This window comes from Rosa rugosa, chromosome 5, assembly GCF_958449725.1.
Source record: "Rosa rugosa chromosome 5, drRosRugo1.1, whole genome shotgun sequence".
Lineage (NCBI taxonomy): Eukaryota > Viridiplantae > Streptophyta > Magnoliopsida > Rosales > Rosaceae > Rosa > Rosa rugosa.
The window spans coordinates 31,779,983-31,800,307 of record NC_084824.1 but is presented as its reverse complement, the minus strand read 5'-3'; the positions used below and the strand labels follow the sequence as shown (position 1 = coordinate 31,800,307).

The following is a 20,325-nucleotide window of genomic DNA, read 5'->3' as shown; positions in this document are numbered from 1 at the left end:
TAACTTTTTTTAAAAAAAAAAAAGACAATTTTTTTTTCAAATTATATTTAAGTTAAAAAAATCATTTTTTATTAGAAATCTCATAAATTTAAAAAATTGAAAAAAGTCTAATAAATGTAAATTGAGGGTATATTTATCTAAACACTAAAAAAATGCATTTCTAACTATTTAAAAAAAAAAAAGACATTTTTTTTCAAATTATATTTAAGTTAAAAAAATCATTTTTTATTAGAAATTTCAGAAATTTAAAAAAATTAAAAACAAGTCTAATAAATGTAGTTTTTTTAAGTTAAAAATGATTTTTAAGTGTTTTGACAAATATACCCTCAATTTTAACGGCTTCTAACGGTAGAATTAACGGCAGTGAGTTAAGTGAAAGACGGATGTAAAACTGAGTGAGTTAAGTGATATTGTTGAAAATACAGTGAGTTAAGTGTCGAATAAGTCATAACTCAGTGACCATTGGTGATATTTCCCCTAATAAAAAAGCAAGTGTTAGAATTTAAGCTTCAATTTGTAATGAACAAACAACAATCAATAACACATATATGTTTGATTGAAAAAACTGCAGTAGCAGTTTGAAGCATGAACTGATGAACAAAAACTCAGCAATCTTGTGTACTTGAATTTTTGATCTAGTTCACTCTTTTACATAAGCCAACTCTTCTCTTATATAGGGTACAAGATTAACCTACAAAATATCTAAAATGGGAGCTTATTAAACTAGATTAAACTAATACTTTACATAAATAATATCTAGCTTAGTGGTGTTAGCTCAGTAGTTAGAGCACTCACTACCTAAGATCGAGATCATGGGTTCGAATCACCATGGGGGTAGGAGTAAAATCCTTTGATCATCTTTTAAAAAAACAGGAAAAAAAAAAATGTTGTAGGAGAATTGTAATGTGTTTATTAGTGATAATAGAAGCCCTTTATATAGGGAGTTACAAGGTACACAATAGGTAATAGAATCCGAATTCAATTGAATACCTAGAACACTTTCCTATTACAACTCTAAACCCTAGTTTGTAGAGGCACACATTATGTCGACATCCTTCAACACTCCCCCTTGTGCTGCTCAAACTTGGTGATGACGTTTTGCTTGTCGCCTCATTAAAAACCTTGCCAGGTAACAAAAACCCTGTGGGACAAAAATAACCCTGGTCGAAGGACAAAAAGAGCACAACACGTCTTTCACTCTTCGAGATCTAACATGTAGACATCATACCTCCCCCTGATGTCCATATCTCCTCCTGATTGCTACAATCATGGGAGTTCGGATAACTTCCTTAATCCGATGCTCTTCACATGTTTCTCGAAGGTGGATTTTGGTAACGACTTAGTAAATAAGTCCGCTACATTATCCTCAGATCGGATTTGGTTCACTTCAATATTTAGAAGTGCCTGTTGTTGCTGATTGTAAAAGAACTTAGACGATATATGCTTGGTGTTGTTGCCCTTGATGAAACCTATTTTCATTTGCTCAATACAAGTTGCATTATCCTCATAAATGCATGTAGGTTCATCTGTGGTAGACTTCAAACCACAAGTTCCTCGAATATGTCTAACTATAGACCTTAGCCATATGCATTCTCGCACAGCTTCATGTAGAGCAATAATCTCTGCATGATTTGAGGAAGTAGCAACAAGGGTCTGTTTTGTAGACCTCCAAGATATCGCAGTGCTTCCCATGGTAAAGACATAACCCGTTTGGGAGAGACATTTGTGAGGGTCAGAGAGATACCCTGCATCAGCAAAACCCATCAAGACATCGTTGTCATTTTGATGGAGGAGGACGGAAGGTGGCGTTTTGCCTTGTGGAGTCTAATCCCACACTTCAGTTATTTCTTTTCTCTCTGTAGGGATAGAACAAGCCCATATCAATCGTACCTCTCAAGTATCGAAGGATTGTCTTTATGCCAATCCAATGGCATTGCGTTGGCGCGGGGCTATATCTAGCCAACAAGTTCATAATAATTGAGGGGTCCGTTCTTGTATTGTGCTAAGTACAATAATGCGTCTATTGTACATAAGTAAGCACTTCTACTATTAACACGTCTTCGTCATCATCCTTGGCACAAAACGGATCCCTTTTAGGGCCAAGACTACGGACGACCATGGGAGTGCATCTTTGACTTTATCAAAATGCCTATTGACACGGTATACAAGTTCTAAATCTAGAAAACTGTGTTCTCCCAAGGTGTTCAGCGGTTATCCTTAACTCACAAGGGTTCCAATTATGTTTATCAACATAAACCGCGATAATTGCAAATCCGGAACTTGTCATGGAAACGCGTGGGCATAGTTCATCATATCTCTTCCCAATCAAGTAGTCACTTTAGTGAGCGTTTCAACCTCATTGCAAACGTGCTCCGTGGTCTAGAGCCACTTGACTTGGGTAAATGAAGTTCACAAGAACCTTCATTATATTCCGTATCTAGATCCCCATAAAGATACGTAGTGACCACATTTGTAAGCTGCATGTTCAGTTATTTGGAAACTACCAAACTGACAAGGTAGTGGAGTGCAATGACATCCATTACGAGAGAATATGTCTTCTCGTAGTCGATTCCAGGGCGTTTTGTGAGAAGCCTTGCACCATAAGGCGAGATTATCATCTCTTTTTCTCATCACGCTATCTAACGAAGACCTATTAATGTCAACAGGTTTTATGTTAGGAGGTGTTGGCATCTCAGGCCCGAAATCCTTCCTCTTCGTTAGTGAATCCAATTCAACCTGGATCACATCTTTCCATTTAGGCCAATTTTCTCTACGTTGGCATTCTTCAACGGAGTAAGGTTCAATGTCATTGGTCTCAATAATTCCACGTCCTCATGTACACTAGTGTAGTTCGTAGAGATCTCTATATTCTCAGGAATTGGTTCTAACATTGAGGCGTCCCCCAATGATGTCTCTTGGACATAACCACAATCCAAAATATTCTCATGAGACGGATTTTGAGTATTAATGATCAATGGATCAAGTTGTGCCAAACTCGCTCTCTTCTTAGGGCGAGAATCCATCGAACCTATGGGTCTCCTACGCTCTCTAGCAGAACCCATGGCCTATGACGCCATTATGCCACCTTGTGGCGTCACCATACCACCATCCATGGTGGTGGTGCCGTACCCATCTTCTCTGGGTGGCACCATGTCCTCTTGTGGGGACATCAATCCTTGCAGACATGTTTGCAGCAGGTATATGTGATCTCGTCACTTTTAGGGGATCAAGATGAGACATAGTGGGGACAGACCACGACAATTCTTGTTGTTCCTGTTGAACATTGACGCTCTAATCTCCCCCTAACGAAGGGAAGACTGTCTCATCAAAGTGACAATTCGCAAATCCAGCGAAATAGAGATCGCCTGTCAAGGGTTCTACGTAGCGGACTTATATATATATATGCATTCGTTGCAATGACTCATGTTGATGCGCTGTGGTGGCGCAATTGGCACATAAACCGCACACTCAAATATGCATAAGTACGAGATATTAGACCCGAACCCAGTCACTAGCTGTAATGCAAATAAAAGTTGAGTGGCTGCTATGAGTCGTAGACGAATTAGCATAGCTGCATGCGATATTGCATAACCCAAGAGGAAATATTGGTGCGCATTACCAAAGTCTGGGCTACCATCGTAGTCTTTTAATGGTGGCTTTTCCGCCAGACCAATTGGGTGTGTACATGGGAATATGATACTTGATATCAATACCCGATGCTATGCAATAGTCATCGAAAATTTTCGATGTAAACTCTCTAGCATTTTCAAGTCGAATTGACTGAACGGGATGATCTGGGTAGTGAGCCCGTAGCCATATGATTTGGGCTAGGAGTTCATCTTAAGCAGCATTACGAGTGGACGATAGTGCGACATGTGACCAGCGTGTCCACATATCAACCATCAGCATAAAACATCTAATCAGTCCGCAAGTTGGTTGAGTCGATCCACAGAATCCCCTTGGATTATTTGTAAGAATGAAATTATTCCTTTAGTGTCCTTTGCATAGGATGGTCGTGATCCTTAAAAAAATAGGCTTTACAGAACGAAAGATTGGCCTTATAATCAACCAATGAAGGTTTTGGTTGAGCCAGAATGTCACAATTTATTTTGAGAAGTAGAGAGGAGCCAAGTCTCCATACATGGCGTCAATGCCATGTATTGGCCGCAGGGGGTAGGCGGTGCTGGCCATGTGTGGCCAGTCTTGCACAATCATGGCGCCATGAGGCGCATGTGCAGCTCCTCGAACCAACTCTTGGTTCTTACTGCTTTTCGTTCTGAAAAATGGATGTCCATGTGAAGTCTTTAATACACGGATCATCATGTCACGACCTGAGTGTCCCAAACGGTCATGCCAAAGCCTATATGTGTCAGAATCCCATAAATCATCTCTCATGACATGGTTGGATTCAATGACTCGAATAGTGGTTGCATACAACCCACTAGAGCGACACATAAGTTTCTCTAATACTTGTTTATGTCCGTAGTCATTAGAGGTGATGCAAAGGAATTCTTGTCCATTCTCACAATGTGTTTCCACATGAAAACCATTGGCTTTTATATTTTTCAAATAAAGTTCGAATTAAGGTATGTCCAAGACATTAAGTAAAAGAATCAACACTTTATTAATAGCCAATGATTACATCAAAGTTTCTTAACCAAAGTCTAATCCAAAAATAAAAGTCAAACTTAGATAGATTGTAGTCACTCAATCCGTTCGGTTACTCCAATCAAATATGACCAGGAAAGTAGGAAGAGATGTCGGTGGAGCGAGGCTCTCTTAAGTACCACTAATCTCAATTACTTTCCTAGACATCATACTTAATTAGGTGAGCCAAGTGAGAAAGAGTTAAAACAAAATGTCATTTATTGATTTAAGACATAATTGCCATTACATATTTCTTGGAAAATAAAAGACTATTCGAAAAAATCTGCGGCATTTTGTCTTCATCGCCAGATTTAAAGTCTTTTTGAACTCGATGTCTTGATCACCATGACGCGGCTACCTTCTTAGGTACATTGCAAATTCGGGTCCATTGATCAGACGTTCCATATCAGAAATAGACACCATAAAGAGGATTCTCCCTTGATTAAGGCGCATTGGCGCAATTTGCATGGTTCCTAGGACCAGTGCCGTTGGAAAGTGATGACCATGGCCAACGTTGGCTCCATGGTTTCCAACCCTTCTTCCCTCAAAATCACGGCTCCTACGGTCGCGTGATTGTCGCCTTGGGCGATTACCTTCTCGAGCATTTCGATCGTATGGATCATGACGTCGATGGCAACTTTCTCTAGCGATGGGACGATGCTCTTGATGGCCATCTTGAGGCCTATCAATATCTCTGTTCATAGCTTCAATAAGCTGTTGAAAACTTGTGATCCGTCTTGCATTTATATGAGTCTTAAATAAATCACAGGATCTCATAGCATAGACAGGGAAGGTATTGAGGGTTTTCTCAATCAATTGTTCTTCTGTGATCGTCTTGCCACAGAAGTGCATCATTGCTCTGATGCGGAGGGCTTCCGAATAAAATTGCATGACTGTGTCAAATTCAGAGAAGCGAAGATCTTTCCATTCTGCTTCTGTATTCGGAAGGATGGAGTCACGAACATTGCCATGCCATATCGTTCGCGAAGCGCTTGCCAAAGCTTTATAGCGCTATCCTCATTTATGAACTCAAACTGGAGGTCACTATCCATGTGACGTTTCATGAAGGCAAGTGCCCTGGAAATATCTTTCTCAGTTTGAGGGTCTGGAGCTGTTTCTATAGGACAAAGCTCTTGGATTGTATGCAATAAGTCACGGGCAATAAGGTGGAGCTCAACATCCTGAGCCCACGTTAGGTATCTTTTGCCTGCATAATCCAATGGAAAAAAATCGAGTATGTTCGAGTTTGACATCCTGAAAAAGGGGTGAAACAAGAACAAATTAGTTTCGGAGCTAAACTTCCACGAAAACTAACAATAATAAGATTTTCGAGCTATGCTACCAAGAAATCGATTTCCAAGAATTTCTTTTGGATTAGACCAAACAATGATGTTTTTAATATGGTCACAATTTGATGCTTACGGACGCTCTTAGTCCAAGCATTATGAACACTCTTAGTTCATACGAACGCTCTTAGTTCGTTAAGCGTGAATCCCCACAATTCCGCTTATTAAATACTCAAAACCACACATGTTCATATATTCATATATTCCAAAATTCTACAGAAAATAAGAGAATTTAAAATACATGAAAGCAGCAACTTTAATTACAAAAACTTACGTGATGGTTCTGGGCTTGAGAACACGCGCGTGTTGGAGCAGGCGTGTTGGGGCAGCAGCAGCAACAAGTGGCAGTAGTTTCTACAGCAGTTTGGACAGCAGCAAGCAGCAGTTTCAGCAGCAGGTTCGGCAGCAGTTTCTGCAGAAGTTTGGACAGCAGCAAGCAGCAGTTTCTGCAGGCTTGCGGCAGGAGCAGCAGAGAGGCAGCAGGGGCTGCAGGCTTGCGGCAGGAGTAGCAGGGGTGCTGTGAGGGTTGCAGACTTGCGGCAGGAGCAGCAGAGGCTGCAGATTTGCGGCAGGAAACAGTAGGGAGGCTGTGAGGACTTGCGGCAGTGGGTTGGGGCAGCAGGCTGCAGTAGGAGGCTGCGGCTAGGGTTAGAGGCTGCAGCAGTTTTAGGGTTTTTTCTTTTTCTTTTGGGCTTGAGTTAGAACTCGTACTGATAACGTGTTGTAGGAGAATTGTAATGTGTTTATTATTGATAATAGGAGCCCTTTATATAGGGAGTTACAAGGTACACAATAGGTAATAGAATCCGAATACAATTGAATACCTAGAACGCTTTCCTATTACAACTCTAAACCCTAGTTTGTAGAGGCACACATTATGTCGACATCCTTCAACAAAAAAAACTAATTTGAGCGGAGTAAACAGGGGGTAGGAGTGAAATCCTTTGATCATCTTTTAAAAAAAAAGAAAAAAAGAAAAAAAAAAAACTAATTTGAGCGGAGTAAACAGTGGCAGGAAAATATCCTTCACTACAGCTAAGAGCAAGTGGCAGGAAAATATCATTCACTGCAGCTAAGTATTCTAGAGCAAGTGGCAGGAAAATATCCTTCACTGCAGCTAAGTATTCTACAGTGAACTCGCTGATGCAGTTACCTAGTTGGACTAGAAAAGCATTAATTCCAACAGCAAGTGTTTTCAACTTTACCAAACACCAGCTTGTCCATTCCTTATAATTTAAAAAGCTTAAAAGCTCCCACAAGCTTACAAGCTCCCTCAAACGCAGCCTGCTAGGTCCTGATGTCTCATCTTGAGAAAATCGTTTTAGTCCACTCAGGCCTTGTCGAGATGAAAAGTCCAAGTCTCTCAGATAATCTATCGAGGATGGTACTTCACTTATGGCTGTGCCACTTATAAGAAGAGTTCTCAACTTCATATATGCAATATCCTTGCTCAATTTCTCAAATCTCGAACAGCCAGAAAGAACAAGAGTCCTAACAGAAGGCAACTTATAAAAATCCTCCGGAAGGTCCTTGAGCTTAGTGCATCCTTTAAGATTTAGCAAGGCAAGCTGATGAAGATGTCCAATGGACTTGTCAATCTTTGGCAAACTCACACAGTCTTTAAGGATCAAATACTGTAGATTTGGGAGTTGTGAAAAGTCTGGTGATTTTCTTAGGTAATGTGAATGACTAAGATTAAGTATCGCCAATCTCCAAAGCCGCTGTTAGACAACACCAAAAGAAGAAAAAGAAAAAAAATCAAGAATCCAAAAAGAAGAAAAGGAGAGCGTGATGTAATGTACTAAACCAGAGGGGAGATGTTTGAAAGTTTCTTGATATACCCTGGAATCCTCCAAAACTCGTAGGAGGTTGCTGTACCGTAGGTCGACAGAAACCAAGTATGTTTCATTAAGAAACTCATTACGTATGACCTGTGGAGAAAACCCTCGTAAGCAGAGCCAGCTTAACTTTTTGGGAAAATTGTCGCAGTCTCCAGTGAGATGTACATACTTGAGTTGGAGCAATTTCAGTCTCTTCATGTTTCTAAATGCTTTTGTACTGAAACTCATGTTGTCAGATCTTTGTAAATTTAGAGCGAGTCCTTCAGTCTCTTCAGTTCCCTGTTAACGGAGGGCACTAAATTAATAAAAAAACATTATTAGCATGTGAGAAATTGATTTATCTATAGGCGTGCGGAAGAGTCATGAATGCATGCATTTAAATTTCTTACTGCCCCAATGAAATGACTGGATTACGGACACTAGAATATGAAATTAATAAAATACATTAGAGATGGGATGGTTTTGCGTTATTGAGCACTGCCTCTTCACTATTCAGTATTAGAGATGGGATCATTGGGATGCCTATGCTAGTCTTGATGGGGCTGGGAGTACTTACAGATTCATCTGTCAATACATCTATTACATCTTCCTCACGCCACAATCTACTACGTCTTTCAGGACGGTTAGGGGATTCTTCACTAACAACTTCTCTGCCCATGTCTCGAAGCAAATCATGCATCATGAGCTTGTTTTTTTCATTAACAGTTACAAGACAATGTTGGAGCAGGACACTGATTTCTATTTCTGCAGAAAAACCGTAGCTGTTGAGAATTTGTATGACGTAGTTCTTGTCCATTCCGATGAAGAAACAACATATATGGAGGAATATGTTCCTCTCGCTCTCATCAATTGCATCAAAGCTTATTCTGAGCTTTGACTGAATTTTGACATGAGGAATCTTTTTCAATTTCTTCAATGTGCTATTCCAATCTCCTATGCTCCTTCCAAAGAGGAAAGACCCTAAAACTTCAAGAGCCAGTGGTAAACCCCCACAGTAAGTAACCACTTTTCTTGAGAGTTCGATATAGTCTTCATCAGGAGAATGATTTTGGAAGGCATGCCAACTAAAGAGCTCAAGAGCTTCTTCTTCATTCATTTCTCGAGTTAGATGTATTGTATCCACTTTCAGTAGTTCCAGTAAATGTCGATCTCTTGTTGTTATAATAAGTCTACTTCCCGGACCAAAGGAATCATGCCTTATAGCCAATGCGTGCAATTGGTCCTCATGATCTACATTGTCGACAATGACAAGTACCTTTTTGCTTCCAAGTCGTTCTCTTATCACATTGATGCCTCTGGAAACATCACCTACCACTATCTCGGCTGGTTTTAAGACATCAGAAAGAAGTCTTTCTTGCAGAGCAATCTTACCACTTGAATCCTTTGCTGTTTCCCTAACATCTGCTAGGAAACTTCTACTGTCAAAGTTATGATAAAATTTGTTATAGATGGCTTTGGCAACTGTTGTTTTGCCAATTCCACCCATACCCCAAATTCCAACCATGCGAACATCATCATCTAATCCAACACCTAAACAGTTACAAATATCATCAACACGAGAATCTATTGCAACTGGGTAGACAGCTAAATTCAAGTGTGTGTTGGTCAGCTGTCTGCATATCTCGTCAACAATGCTATTGACAAACTCTGCTTCATGTCTGTCAATTAGATTCAGAAGCAGAACTAAGAAGTAGAACGAAATTACCAGGTTTAAACTGTAGGTTTAAAAAAGGACCAAACTGAAAAGAGATCAACCAAAAGGATAAGGGGTAACAACTTGCAGTTAAAAAAAAAAAGGAAAAAGAAAAGTATTACCTATCAGCAATATCGAAGCCAACCAAATTCGCCGCTTCTCTGAGAGCAACTCTCCACCTGGCTATCTTATCTGTACCTTCTTTTTGTTTTTCTGAGAGCATCTTTTCTGAAAATATGGCTATCTCATCTGTACCTTCTTTTTGTTTTTCTGAGAGCATCTTTTCTGAAAATATGGACGAATTAAAACCTTGAGCAGACAATCGATTAAGAAATTCAGCTTCTGTAAGATCAGCTCTTGATTTTTACCTTCATATTTCTGAAACGAATGAGCAAAGCTACCGGTCTGGTTTCTGACATGTGAAGGATCAACATGATAGAATATGGGGAAAACCAGTTGCCTTCGTGTTCTTCTACACTCCATGATCTGCACCAGCTCCTGGAGACACCATCTCGAATCCGCGTACTTGTCTGAGAAGACTATGAGAGAGATCCTACACTCTTGGATTATCTGCACCAATTTCTCCGCTATGTTTTCTCCCCATCTTAGTCCCTCGGCATCCCTAAACGTAACGACTCCGGCACGAACTAGTGCCGCGTAGAGGTGGTCCGTGAAGGTCCTGCGTGTGTCTTCACCTCTGAAGCTCAAGAACACGTCGTAGGACGGCCGGTATTGTAAGAACTTCCATGGGAATGGTGGCTCCGATGGCGACGGCAGTGGCGGCGATGGCTTCATTGGAGTAATTATTGAAGGGATATGGAATGCAGTGAAATGAGTCAAATGACAAACAATTGGCTTCGCTTCTCACATGCTCGCCCTCAACCGGTGAGAAAGTCAAGGTCAAGTAGGCGTCGAGTTTGTCTTTTTATCCAGAGTTGGTGGCTACAATTTCCTACGCGTTTCTTTCACCGAAAGTTGGTAACTTTTCTGTTCCTTTCTCTTATATTTTACTTTCCAGTTCTTGTTCATGGCCCCATATTAGTTTCCACGAACCTTCTGTTTCGACCCAGAATTATTATTCTTGTCCAATTTCAGACTTCTGTATTTCTGTTTTCCTTGGTTATTTTCCACGAAATGACTTGTTGGACACTATAGCTATCCCAGCCTTCATGAACTCCAGTTCAAATCCAAGTATGCTGTTATCAAAAGGAAGGGACTGATTAAAATGAAAAGTTAACTCTATACGAAATTACGAATAGAGAAATAAATTTAAACAAGTAATTATTAATGTACAAGTTATGCATGCGTCCATACATATGTGCATCAGACTCAGACTAGTACTAGTGCATGAACAAGTGCCAAGGATTTAGTCATTTAGATATACAAAGAAGCATAGAGATTTTACCACATATCAAGCAAAAGGTCATCAAGCCGAGATACGTACGTGGAGATAATAATTGGAATCCGGTCACCTCCCAGAAAGCAGGTTTCCCCTTCCAGTTGTTGAAAGGGGTACGTCAAACCACATAAAGGTTTATGAGTCCAAGGCTATTAATTGCCTATGAGTCCCACTAATGACCTGAACGAAAAGTTGGATAATCACTTCATTACTTTGTTTTTGGCATAGTATCAGTTTCAGAATTTATATATAACCTTATGATGTATCTTTGGATGTAGAGATAAACTATAGATATAAAATTATTCCCCATCAGACGCCAAGTCATACCTAGGATATATAAGATCATCAACAATAACTATGATCATTGAACAGAATAAACATGAAGCAAAGAGCCATTTGGATACCCAATTAGACGATATCCGGTAAATATTTCATTCAACTCCATTCTAGCATGAACCAAATGAGTAGTGCAATACCATCCGAAAACCATCAAAGAGCAAAAATGGCATCATCAACTAGAAATACAAGAAAAACGAAGCCTTGCTACTTGCTAATGGGTTCCCAGCCATTCTAGTTTCACTACAAAGAAAGACTGCAGAGTTGGTCCTACACTAAAACCTATGAATTGGAGATTTGACTTTCTAAGATGCAGAACAAAAGGACAACCAAAAAGAAACCTAAATTCATGACCGATCAAAGCACAAACCAAGTCTGATATAGCTGTAGGTTGTGCTCAGTTATTTTTCAGGAACATGTAAAGGACTACATCATCCAATAGCCATAAGCCTTCAGATGTTAAACTCCCAACAGTTACTTAGAAATATCAGAATAAGTACAACACTCAAAACTCATATAAAGCACACCAACAACCTTCTACTCCTCATCTACAATATATTAATTTCCAGCACCCAAGTAATAAGAAAGCTAAAAAATATTGTTTTTCCCACCCAATTAAAGTGAAGGGTTCTGTGAGGCATAGCATTGAACAGGTGGTGTGAGCTAGAAAAAAGAAGACCCCTCTAAACACAACCTAGTTCTAAAACAAGCAGAATATTATATGTATTTCAATTCTAGAAACTGCAAATTTACAAATGAATCAAAATCCCAATAATCAAGCCATATGAAAAGGATGTATTTCCAGACTCATACCAGATATCACCCAAATCCGATGAAACTAGGCTGCAATACTATAAAAAGAAAACAAAAATTATAAGCATATCTCAATTCACAGTACCAGAAGCATATCCAATTCAGCCTATGACCATATCTCAATAAACCAGAAGAATGGGATCTCAGTAAACCATATGCAGAATGATAAAGCATTTACCCAAGCAACAGCATCCTTGTTCTCCCTTATCCACTTGAAATCTATCACTTTCCACTGCGGTTTCACACCTACACCAAACGAACAAAGACAATTAATGAACTTATTCGCAAAATTTAAAACCTGAAGAGCAACAATGAAATCTCAAATTTAACTCACCAATCGCAAGGATTTCAGAAACTCGAACCCAAATCGATTGGTGATAACTCGAACCTCCTTCTCAGCAGAATGTAATGAGAACTCAATCCCAACTAGAACCCTAATCGAGTAGAACCCCAATCGAGTAGAACCCAACTCGATTAGTGAGAACTCAATCCCTCTTTTCAGTAGAACTAAAACCCCAACTCTAACCTTAATCTAACCCAACAAAAGCTAATCCAGACTACAAAGCTCGGGGTTTTGGAGAAGATGGTGATTTGTGATGGTTAGAAGTGTTTTCGTATGATGGTGAGAAGATGGCATGAACAAAAGCTCGGGGTTTTCTCTTGAGTTGAAAGACGGCTAAAGCAAATACTGAGGCATCAAGTGTGGCCTCAAGTTTTTCTCTCGATGTCGAGTTGTCTAAGGCATTAAAATTGGTCTTTTTTTTTTCTTTCTTACTCAGACAACGTATAGACACATTTACATTGTCTGATTTGTTACATCATTGAGGGAATAAAAAATGGAAATTTCCCGCCTCTGCAATCGAAATGTTAGGTTTGGCGCTTAGGCTAGTCATTTCTCAAAACATGACCAAAACATTCTGAGGAAGTCTTCCATTTTTACCCTATTAAGTTTTTTTAATTCCCCCTTACCCAAAACATTCTGAGGAAGTCTTCCCTAATACCCCATTAAGTTTTTTTTTTTTTTTTTTAAGATTATTTTATCCTCACCCCTTTGTTACTTAGAGAGAGAGAGAGAGAGAGAGAGAGAGAATGGAAAAGAGAGAAACCATAAGAGACTTCTCTGGATTCTGGTCATCGATCACCGGTCGCCGGATTCCGGCCAACGCCCGCCGCCCACCGGATTTTTCTGAAAACCTCGCCGGAGGTGTTTGTTGGTTAGTTTGTTTATTATTTGTTGATTTGTTATTTGAATAAGTACTAGTTGTTCTAGTCAACTGGAGTTTATCTAGTCAATAGCAGTTTACCTGGTCTTTAGGAGTATCTCAACAGTAGACGGGTTTGTTTACTTGAGAGATTAGGATTCCAGTTTTTTCTGAGAAGTTTGTTTTATGTATTGCTATTTATATTCCCCTCAGTCAATGAATAATAGATCGAAGTCATTCAGTAGCCACTTTGTGTCAATTATAGCTTTCAATCAAGTTTTCCAACATTGTGGTATCAGAGCCCCCACTGGGCCTGAGGTAAAGAAAGCAGAAGCTTTGTGACTTGCAGCAGCAAGTATGTCAGCAGACAACAACTATTTACAACCTTCCATCCCTCGCTTCGATGGTCACTATGATCATTGGAGTATGCTAATGGAGAATTTTTTGAGGTCAAAGGAGTATTGGAGCCTCGTTGAAACCGGAATCGCAGAACCCCCTGCCGGAGAGGTGATGACGGCTGCACAGAGGAGAACATTGGAAGAGCTGAAGCTGAAGGATCTCAAGGTAAAGAATTACCTATTCCAAGCAATTGATCGTTCTGTCCTTGAGACCATTCTGGTGAAGGACACATCTAAGCAAATATGGGATTCAATGAAGAAAAAGTACCAAGGGAATGCAAGGGTTAAGCGTTCGCAACTCCAGGCACTTCGTAGAGAGTTTGAGACTCTTGAAATGAAACATGGTGAGTCTGTTTCAGATTACTTTTCAAGGACTATGTCAATTGCCAACAAGATGCGGATACATGGTGACCGGATGCAAGATGTCACCATAGTGGAGAAAATTCTCCGTTCTATGACTGAGAAATTTAACTACATAGTCTGCTCCATTGAAGAATCCAAGGATATAGATGAGCTGTCAGTTGATGAGTTGCAGAGTTCGTTGCTTGTTCATGAGCAAAAACTCAATCGGAGTACTGAAGCGGAGCAGGCTGCTTTGAAGGTTGCAGCTAATGGTGAATTCTCAAGGGGCAGAGGTCGAGGTGCATGGACAGGAAGAGGAGGTAGAGGCAACCGGGATGGCAGTGGCAGAGGTAGAGGAGGTTTTGACAAGTCCAACATTGAGTGCTACCGCTGTCATGGGTATGGTCATTTTAAGTCTGAATGTACTGCTAATTTGCGCTATGACAGAGGAGAGAAGTCCCACTTTGCTGAGAAAGAAGAGAAAGAAGAAGAAACCTTGTTGATGGCCTATCATGATAAGGAGGCAAAGTCGAACTTGTGGTACCTGGACTCTGGCTGCAGCAACCATATGTGCGGTAACAAGTCTTTATTTTCTGAATTGGACGAGTCATTTAATGAGACTGTGAAGCTTGGAAACAATTCTAGAATATCTGTCATGGGGAAGGGAAATATCAAGCTGAAAATTGGTGATCACATTATCAAAATATGTGATGTATTTTATGTTCCAGAGTTAACAAGCAATCTGATAAGTTTGGGTCAGTTGCAAGAAAAAGGGTACACTGTCATCATGCAAAGAGGCTGCTGTCGCATTCAACATCCAGTAAGAGGTTTAATTGCACAAGTCAACATGACTGGTAACCGGTTGTTTCCATTACATATTGTGAATGATATTCAAAGTTGCTTTAGTACAAAGGTGGATGACGCAACTTGGTTATGGCATCTTCGCTATGGACACTTGCATTTCAATGGCTTAAAGACCTTGCAGCAGAAACATATGGTGAGAGGCCTTCCTAAAATCATTTGTCCATCAAGAATTTGTGAAGAATGTGTTATTGGGAAGCAACATCGAGATTCCTTTCCAAGAGGGAATGCATGGAGGGCTAAGGATGTGTTGCAGCTGGTCCACTCTGATATATGCGGACCGATCAGTCCATCATCAAACAGCAATAAGAGGTATTTCATTACTTTTATTGATGACTGTAGTAGAAAGACTTGGGTTTATTTCTTGCAACATAAATCAGAAGCTCTTTCTATGTTTAAAAGATTTAAAGCCTCAGTTGAGAATGCTTCTGGGAAGACCATTAAGATACTTCGTACAGACCGTGGTGGTGAGTATAACTCACATGATTTTGCAAACTTTTGTGCAATGCATGGAATACGAAGACAACTTACAGCGGCATACTCACCACAGCAAAATGGTGTATCAGAGAGGAAAAATCGCACAGTTTTGAACATGGTGCGAAGCATGTTGGTGAAAAGAAATATTCCAAAGAGTTTTTGGGCAGAAGCAGTTAATTGGAGTGTTCATGTTCTGAATAGAAGCCCCACTCTTGCTGTTAAAGATAAGACACCAGAAGAAGCTTGGACTGGGAACAAACCATCTGTTGATCATTTCAAAGTCTTCGGTTGCCTAGCTTATGCACATGTTCCAGATGAGAAGAGACAAAAGCTTGATGACAAAGGTTTGAAATGTGTCTTCCTTGGAGTCAGTGAGGAATCTAAGGCGTACAGGTTGTTCGATCCTGCTACCAACAAGTTAACTATCAGTCGTGATGTGGTGTTTGATGAAGAAAACTCATGGGAATGGAATGAAATGGAGCCGCAGCAAGTTTCTGTGTCCCCTGATGAAGAAGAAACTGAGAGAGAGTCAAACCAGCAGCTGCAATTATCTAATGAAGATTCATCTGCTAATAATCAAAATGAAGGCCAGTCAACAGATCCATCTAGTACAAGAATTCAACGCACAAGAAAGAGGCCGGCATGGATGATGGATTATGAAAGTGGAGGTGAGTTGTCTGATGATGATACTGCTGCTCATTTTGCCTTATTTGCAGACTGTGACCCTATAGCATTTGAAGAAGCAGTGAAGGAACCTAAGTGGCAGAAAGCCATGGATTCAGAAATCAAAGCTATAGAGAAGAATGATACCTGGGAGCTGACGGACCTTCCGAAAGGGCAGAAAACAATTGGTGTGAAATGGGTGTATAAAACCAAGCTCAATGAAAAGGGTGCAGTGGACAAACATAAGGCACGGTTGGTTGCAAAAGGGTACAAACAGAAGTTTGGAGTGGATTATAAGGAAGTGTTTGCTCCAGTGGCTAGGATGGATACCATTCGACTTGTGATTTCGATGGCTGCACAACACTCATGGCCTATTTACCAACTTGATGTGAAATCAGCTTTTCTGCATGGAGATCTTCAAGAGCAGGTATATATTGATCAACCCCTTGGTTATGTGAAAAAGGGAAGTGAGGAGAAGGTATATAGGTTAAAGAAGGCTCTATATGGTCTAAAACAAGCACCACGTGCTTGGTATAGTCGTATAGATACCTACTTTTCTAATGCTGGCTTTCAAAGGTGTCCATATGAGCATACGCTCTACATTAAATCTGGAATTGCAGGAAAGTTTTTGGTGGTTTGTTTGTATGTAGATGACCTCATCTATACAGGCAATGATGATGATATGTTCGCTGAATTTAAGAACTCTATGATGGCTGAGTTCGAGATGACTGATCTGGGAAGATTGCACTATTTTCTTGGTATAGAAGTACTACAATCATCGGCTGGAATTTTCATCACACAAAGAAAGTATGCTCTGGAGGTTTTGGAGAAATTTGAGATGAAGGATTGTAATGCAATTGCAATCCCAGCAGAACCGGGACTGAAGTTGACTATGGATCCTGATGGCAAGAAAGTTGGTAGCACGTTCTTTAAGCAAATTGTTGGAAGTCTGATGTATCTTACAGCCACAAGGCCTGATATCATGCTTTCAGTAAGTCTCATTAGCAGGTTTATGGAACGTCCAACAGAGCAACATCTCTCTGCTGCAAAAAGAATCTTGCGCTATGTAAAAGGTACATTTGATTTTGGTGTTCTTTATAAGAGGGGAGAAAAGTCAGAGCTTGTTGGATTCACAGATAGTGATTATGCTGGTGATGTTAATGATAGAAGAAGCACATCTGCTTATGTTTTTATGATGGGGTCAGGACCAATTTCATGGGCTTCAAAGAAACAGCCAATTGTGACCCTATCAACTACGGAGGCTGAGTTTGTCGCAGCAACAGCTTGTGCTAGTCAGGCCATTTGGCTGAGGAAGTTACTTGAGGAGTTGAGTTATGAGCAACAAGGTCCAACGACAATTTATTGCGACAACATATCTGCAATCAAGCTCTCAAAGAATCTGGTTTTTCATGGAAGGAGCAAGCATATAGATGTTAGATACCACTTCTTGCGTGATTTGTGCAAGGTTGGTGTGATTGATATGGTTCATTGCAAAACGGAAGATCAGTTTGCAGACATACTGACCAAGCCTCTTAGGTCAGCTGTGTTTGTAAAACTCCGAGGTCTACTGGGTGTATGTTCAAGGAAAGAAGTGGTTGGCAATGGAGCAGATGAAGGTTGCTGGAGCTTTCTATGTAAACTGATACTTAAAGAAATTTAAGGCATCAGTTTAAGGGGGGATGTTTGTTGGTTAGTTTGTTTATTATTTGTTGATTTGTTATTTGAATAAGTACTAGTTGTTCTAGTCAACTGGAGTTTATCTAGTCAATAGCAGTTTACCTGGTCTTTAGGAGTATCTCAACAGTAGACGGGTTTGTTTACTTGAGAGATTAGGATTCCAGTTTTTTCTGAGAAGTTTGTTTTATGTATTGCTATTTATATTCCCCTCAGTCAATGAATAATAGATCGAAGTCATTCAGTAGCCACTTTGTGTCAATTATAGCTTTCAATCAAGTTTTCCAACAGGAGGTCCCCAAAGAGGTCGTCGGAGATCTCATAGGTCACCGGAATGGTTTATTACCCCAATAGACGTCTATTGCCCCCTAATAGAGTTTTCGGTCACCGGAATGAGAACTAATCTTCTTAAAATTAGACAAATAAAACTTTGATTAAAGAAAAAGAAAAGAGGAGATTACATCAATTCAAAACGTCTATTGCCCCCCAATAGACCTTTAACAGACTTCTATTGCCCCAATAGAACTTTCTTTTTCTTCCATTTTTTCTTTCCTTTTGGGCATTCTGCCCCCATTTTACCAAAAACATAAAAAAAAAAAAAAAAAAAAAAGCGAGAGAGTTGCAGCTCAGTCACACAATAGATAATTAAAGGAAAGAAAAAGAAAAGCAGCCATTAGTTGGTCAAATGTCAAAACCATAAGAATCTTCTTACTAAGGAAAAAAAAAAAAACAGAAACAAGCCATCAGTCGCTCCGGTTTTCCGATTGTGGCCTGATAGTGAGGCAAAGCTGAATTCTGGAGCAGAAAAAGGCGTCGCTGCAGATGGAGAAGAGGTCAGTGAATTCTTAGTGATGAGAGAGGAGGACGGAACCGGAATCGGAGATGCAGTCGAGGTGGACGGCAGAGGAAACTGATCCCAGTTCGTCGAGGTTTCGGCCCACGGCGGCCTGGGCATGGGCGAGCCACTGGCGTTAAGCGAAACCGGATCCGGCTCCTCATCCTTTGCAGAAACAGTATACAAAGAGAGAGAGAGAGGCATAAAGTAGTTGTTTAATTAGATGGAGGGCAGAATTGTTATTTTATTTTAAATCGGGGTAGTGGGAATAAAAATCTGTTGTTGGGGTAAGTGAGATAATTTTTGTTTATTTTGGTGCTTTGAATCAAGGACCTTAAACTAAACATTCCCAAAAACGAGCACCTGACTTCGTGTATTACATAAGAGATACTATTAATAAGGTATAAACTCTCCCATCCATTACTTCAAACAATAACATTCATAGTCACAGAAGTCAGATAACTACATCATATTTTCTAAAGCAAAGTTCCCAAGAAACATAAAACAAAGATCCTTCATCCAAGTTCCAACACAGACAAGCCTTGGATAACTATTTACCTTACTTCAAATTAGTTATCCATTCCCATTTTGTTCTCTACTTTTCTACAAACCAAACACATCTAAAAACAAAATTCCAAACTTTGTGTTTGCTTCTCTTCTTAATTCAATTTCCTAGCAAACACACTTTGCTTCTGAGAATGTCATTAAAACCCATGGGTGTGGGTATTAGTTAACGAGTATGGGTGTTAGTTTATGGGTATATATGGGTATGGGTATGGGTAATTACAAAATACTCATATAAAAATGAGTTGGGTATGAATAATATTTTACCCAGATACCGTGTTAGTTTATGGGTATATATGGGTATGGGTATGGGTATGGGTATGGGTAATTACAAAATACTCATAGAAAAATGAGTTGGGTATGGATAATATTTTACCCAGATACCCAAAATTTTGGTTTTTGAAAATTAAAGCCGCGATTCAATTTATGGCACAACCTTCTCAACCCTATCTCTTCGCTCTCCATTCTTCAGTCTCAATGCCGGTGAATCTCAACCTCGCTGGAGATCGGATTCTCCAGCGTAACCAGTGAAAATCCAATCCTCGGTCTCTAGTTTGCGCTGCGAGCAAGACTTTCAGACTCGTCTCCCTCTACTAAGCAGGCTCGGGTGTGTTCAATTTTGCTTTTTTGCTTTGTCTGTATTGATTGAATTAGCAGTATGTTTATCATTTCTAATTGGGGTTTTGATTCTGTATAATAGTTTATGTTCCGAAATGTTCATCTTTAGCTGCATGTTAAAAAATTGATATTAATTTGCTTCTGCTCCAATGGGTTTGTTCTGAATGAGTTGCTTTGCTCTGCTGGCCGGGTTCTGGTTGTTTATCTTTTCTAATTGTAATAGTTGTGAGCTATCATGTTTTTGTATTTGCTAGTTTGATTGTGCTTAGTTTTCTCTATTGGGTTTCGACATTGGGGGTTTTTGTCCTATCTGGTGCTTAAAGAATTAGCTTAAGATCGATAGTTTAATCGAAAGTCCTGCCAATATGATCACTTCCTTAATTAGCTGACTCTTTGCCGATTTCAATACCTTAATTATTAGAGCTATACTATATTTGAACCCCCCACCACAAATACCTCAATGAATGAATTTCCTTAATCTTACCTTTTATATTTGATTGATATTTAATTTTGTAAGATATATATCAAACAATGAATATTTTTGATCCGGCAAGAACTTCATTGAGGTATTTGGTATTAATACCAAATACTTCATTTAGAATGACAACGAATGTGT

At 39.7% G+C, this 20,325-nt stretch overlaps 1 protein-coding gene across 6 annotated transcripts; it reads right to left on the bottom strand.

The window, feature by feature from the left end:
* Positions 1–4,848: 4,848 nt before the first annotated feature.
* LOC133708779 (disease resistance protein RUN1-like) lies at positions 4,849–12,788 on the bottom strand. 6 transcript variants are annotated; one of them, XM_062134303.1, is made up of 10 exons: positions 12,410–12,786; positions 12,254–12,321; positions 12,076–12,113; positions 10,933–11,106; positions 9,896–10,723; positions 9,650–9,812; positions 8,391–9,492; positions 7,835–8,113; positions 6,268–7,714; positions 4,849–5,901 (listed from the first exon to the last, which is right to left on the bottom strand). In XM_062134303.1, the coding sequence occupies exons 5-9, from the start codon at positions 10,320–10,322 to the stop codon at positions 6,884–6,886; spliced, it is 2,802 nt and encodes a 933-aa protein (XP_061990287.1). In that variant the 5' UTR covers positions 10,323–10,723; positions 10,933–11,106; positions 12,076–12,113; positions 12,254–12,321; positions 12,410–12,786; the 3' UTR covers positions 4,849–5,901; positions 6,268–6,883. The 6 variants fall into 6 exon arrangements, with proteins under 6 accessions (XP_061990287.1, XP_061990288.1, XP_061990284.1 ...); XM_062134304.1 differs by lacking the exon at positions 12,076–12,113 and having other exon boundaries at positions 9,650–9,755; positions 12,410–12,788; XM_062134300.1 differs by lacking the exon at positions 12,076–12,113.
* Positions 12,789–20,325: the final 7,537 nt, after the last annotated feature.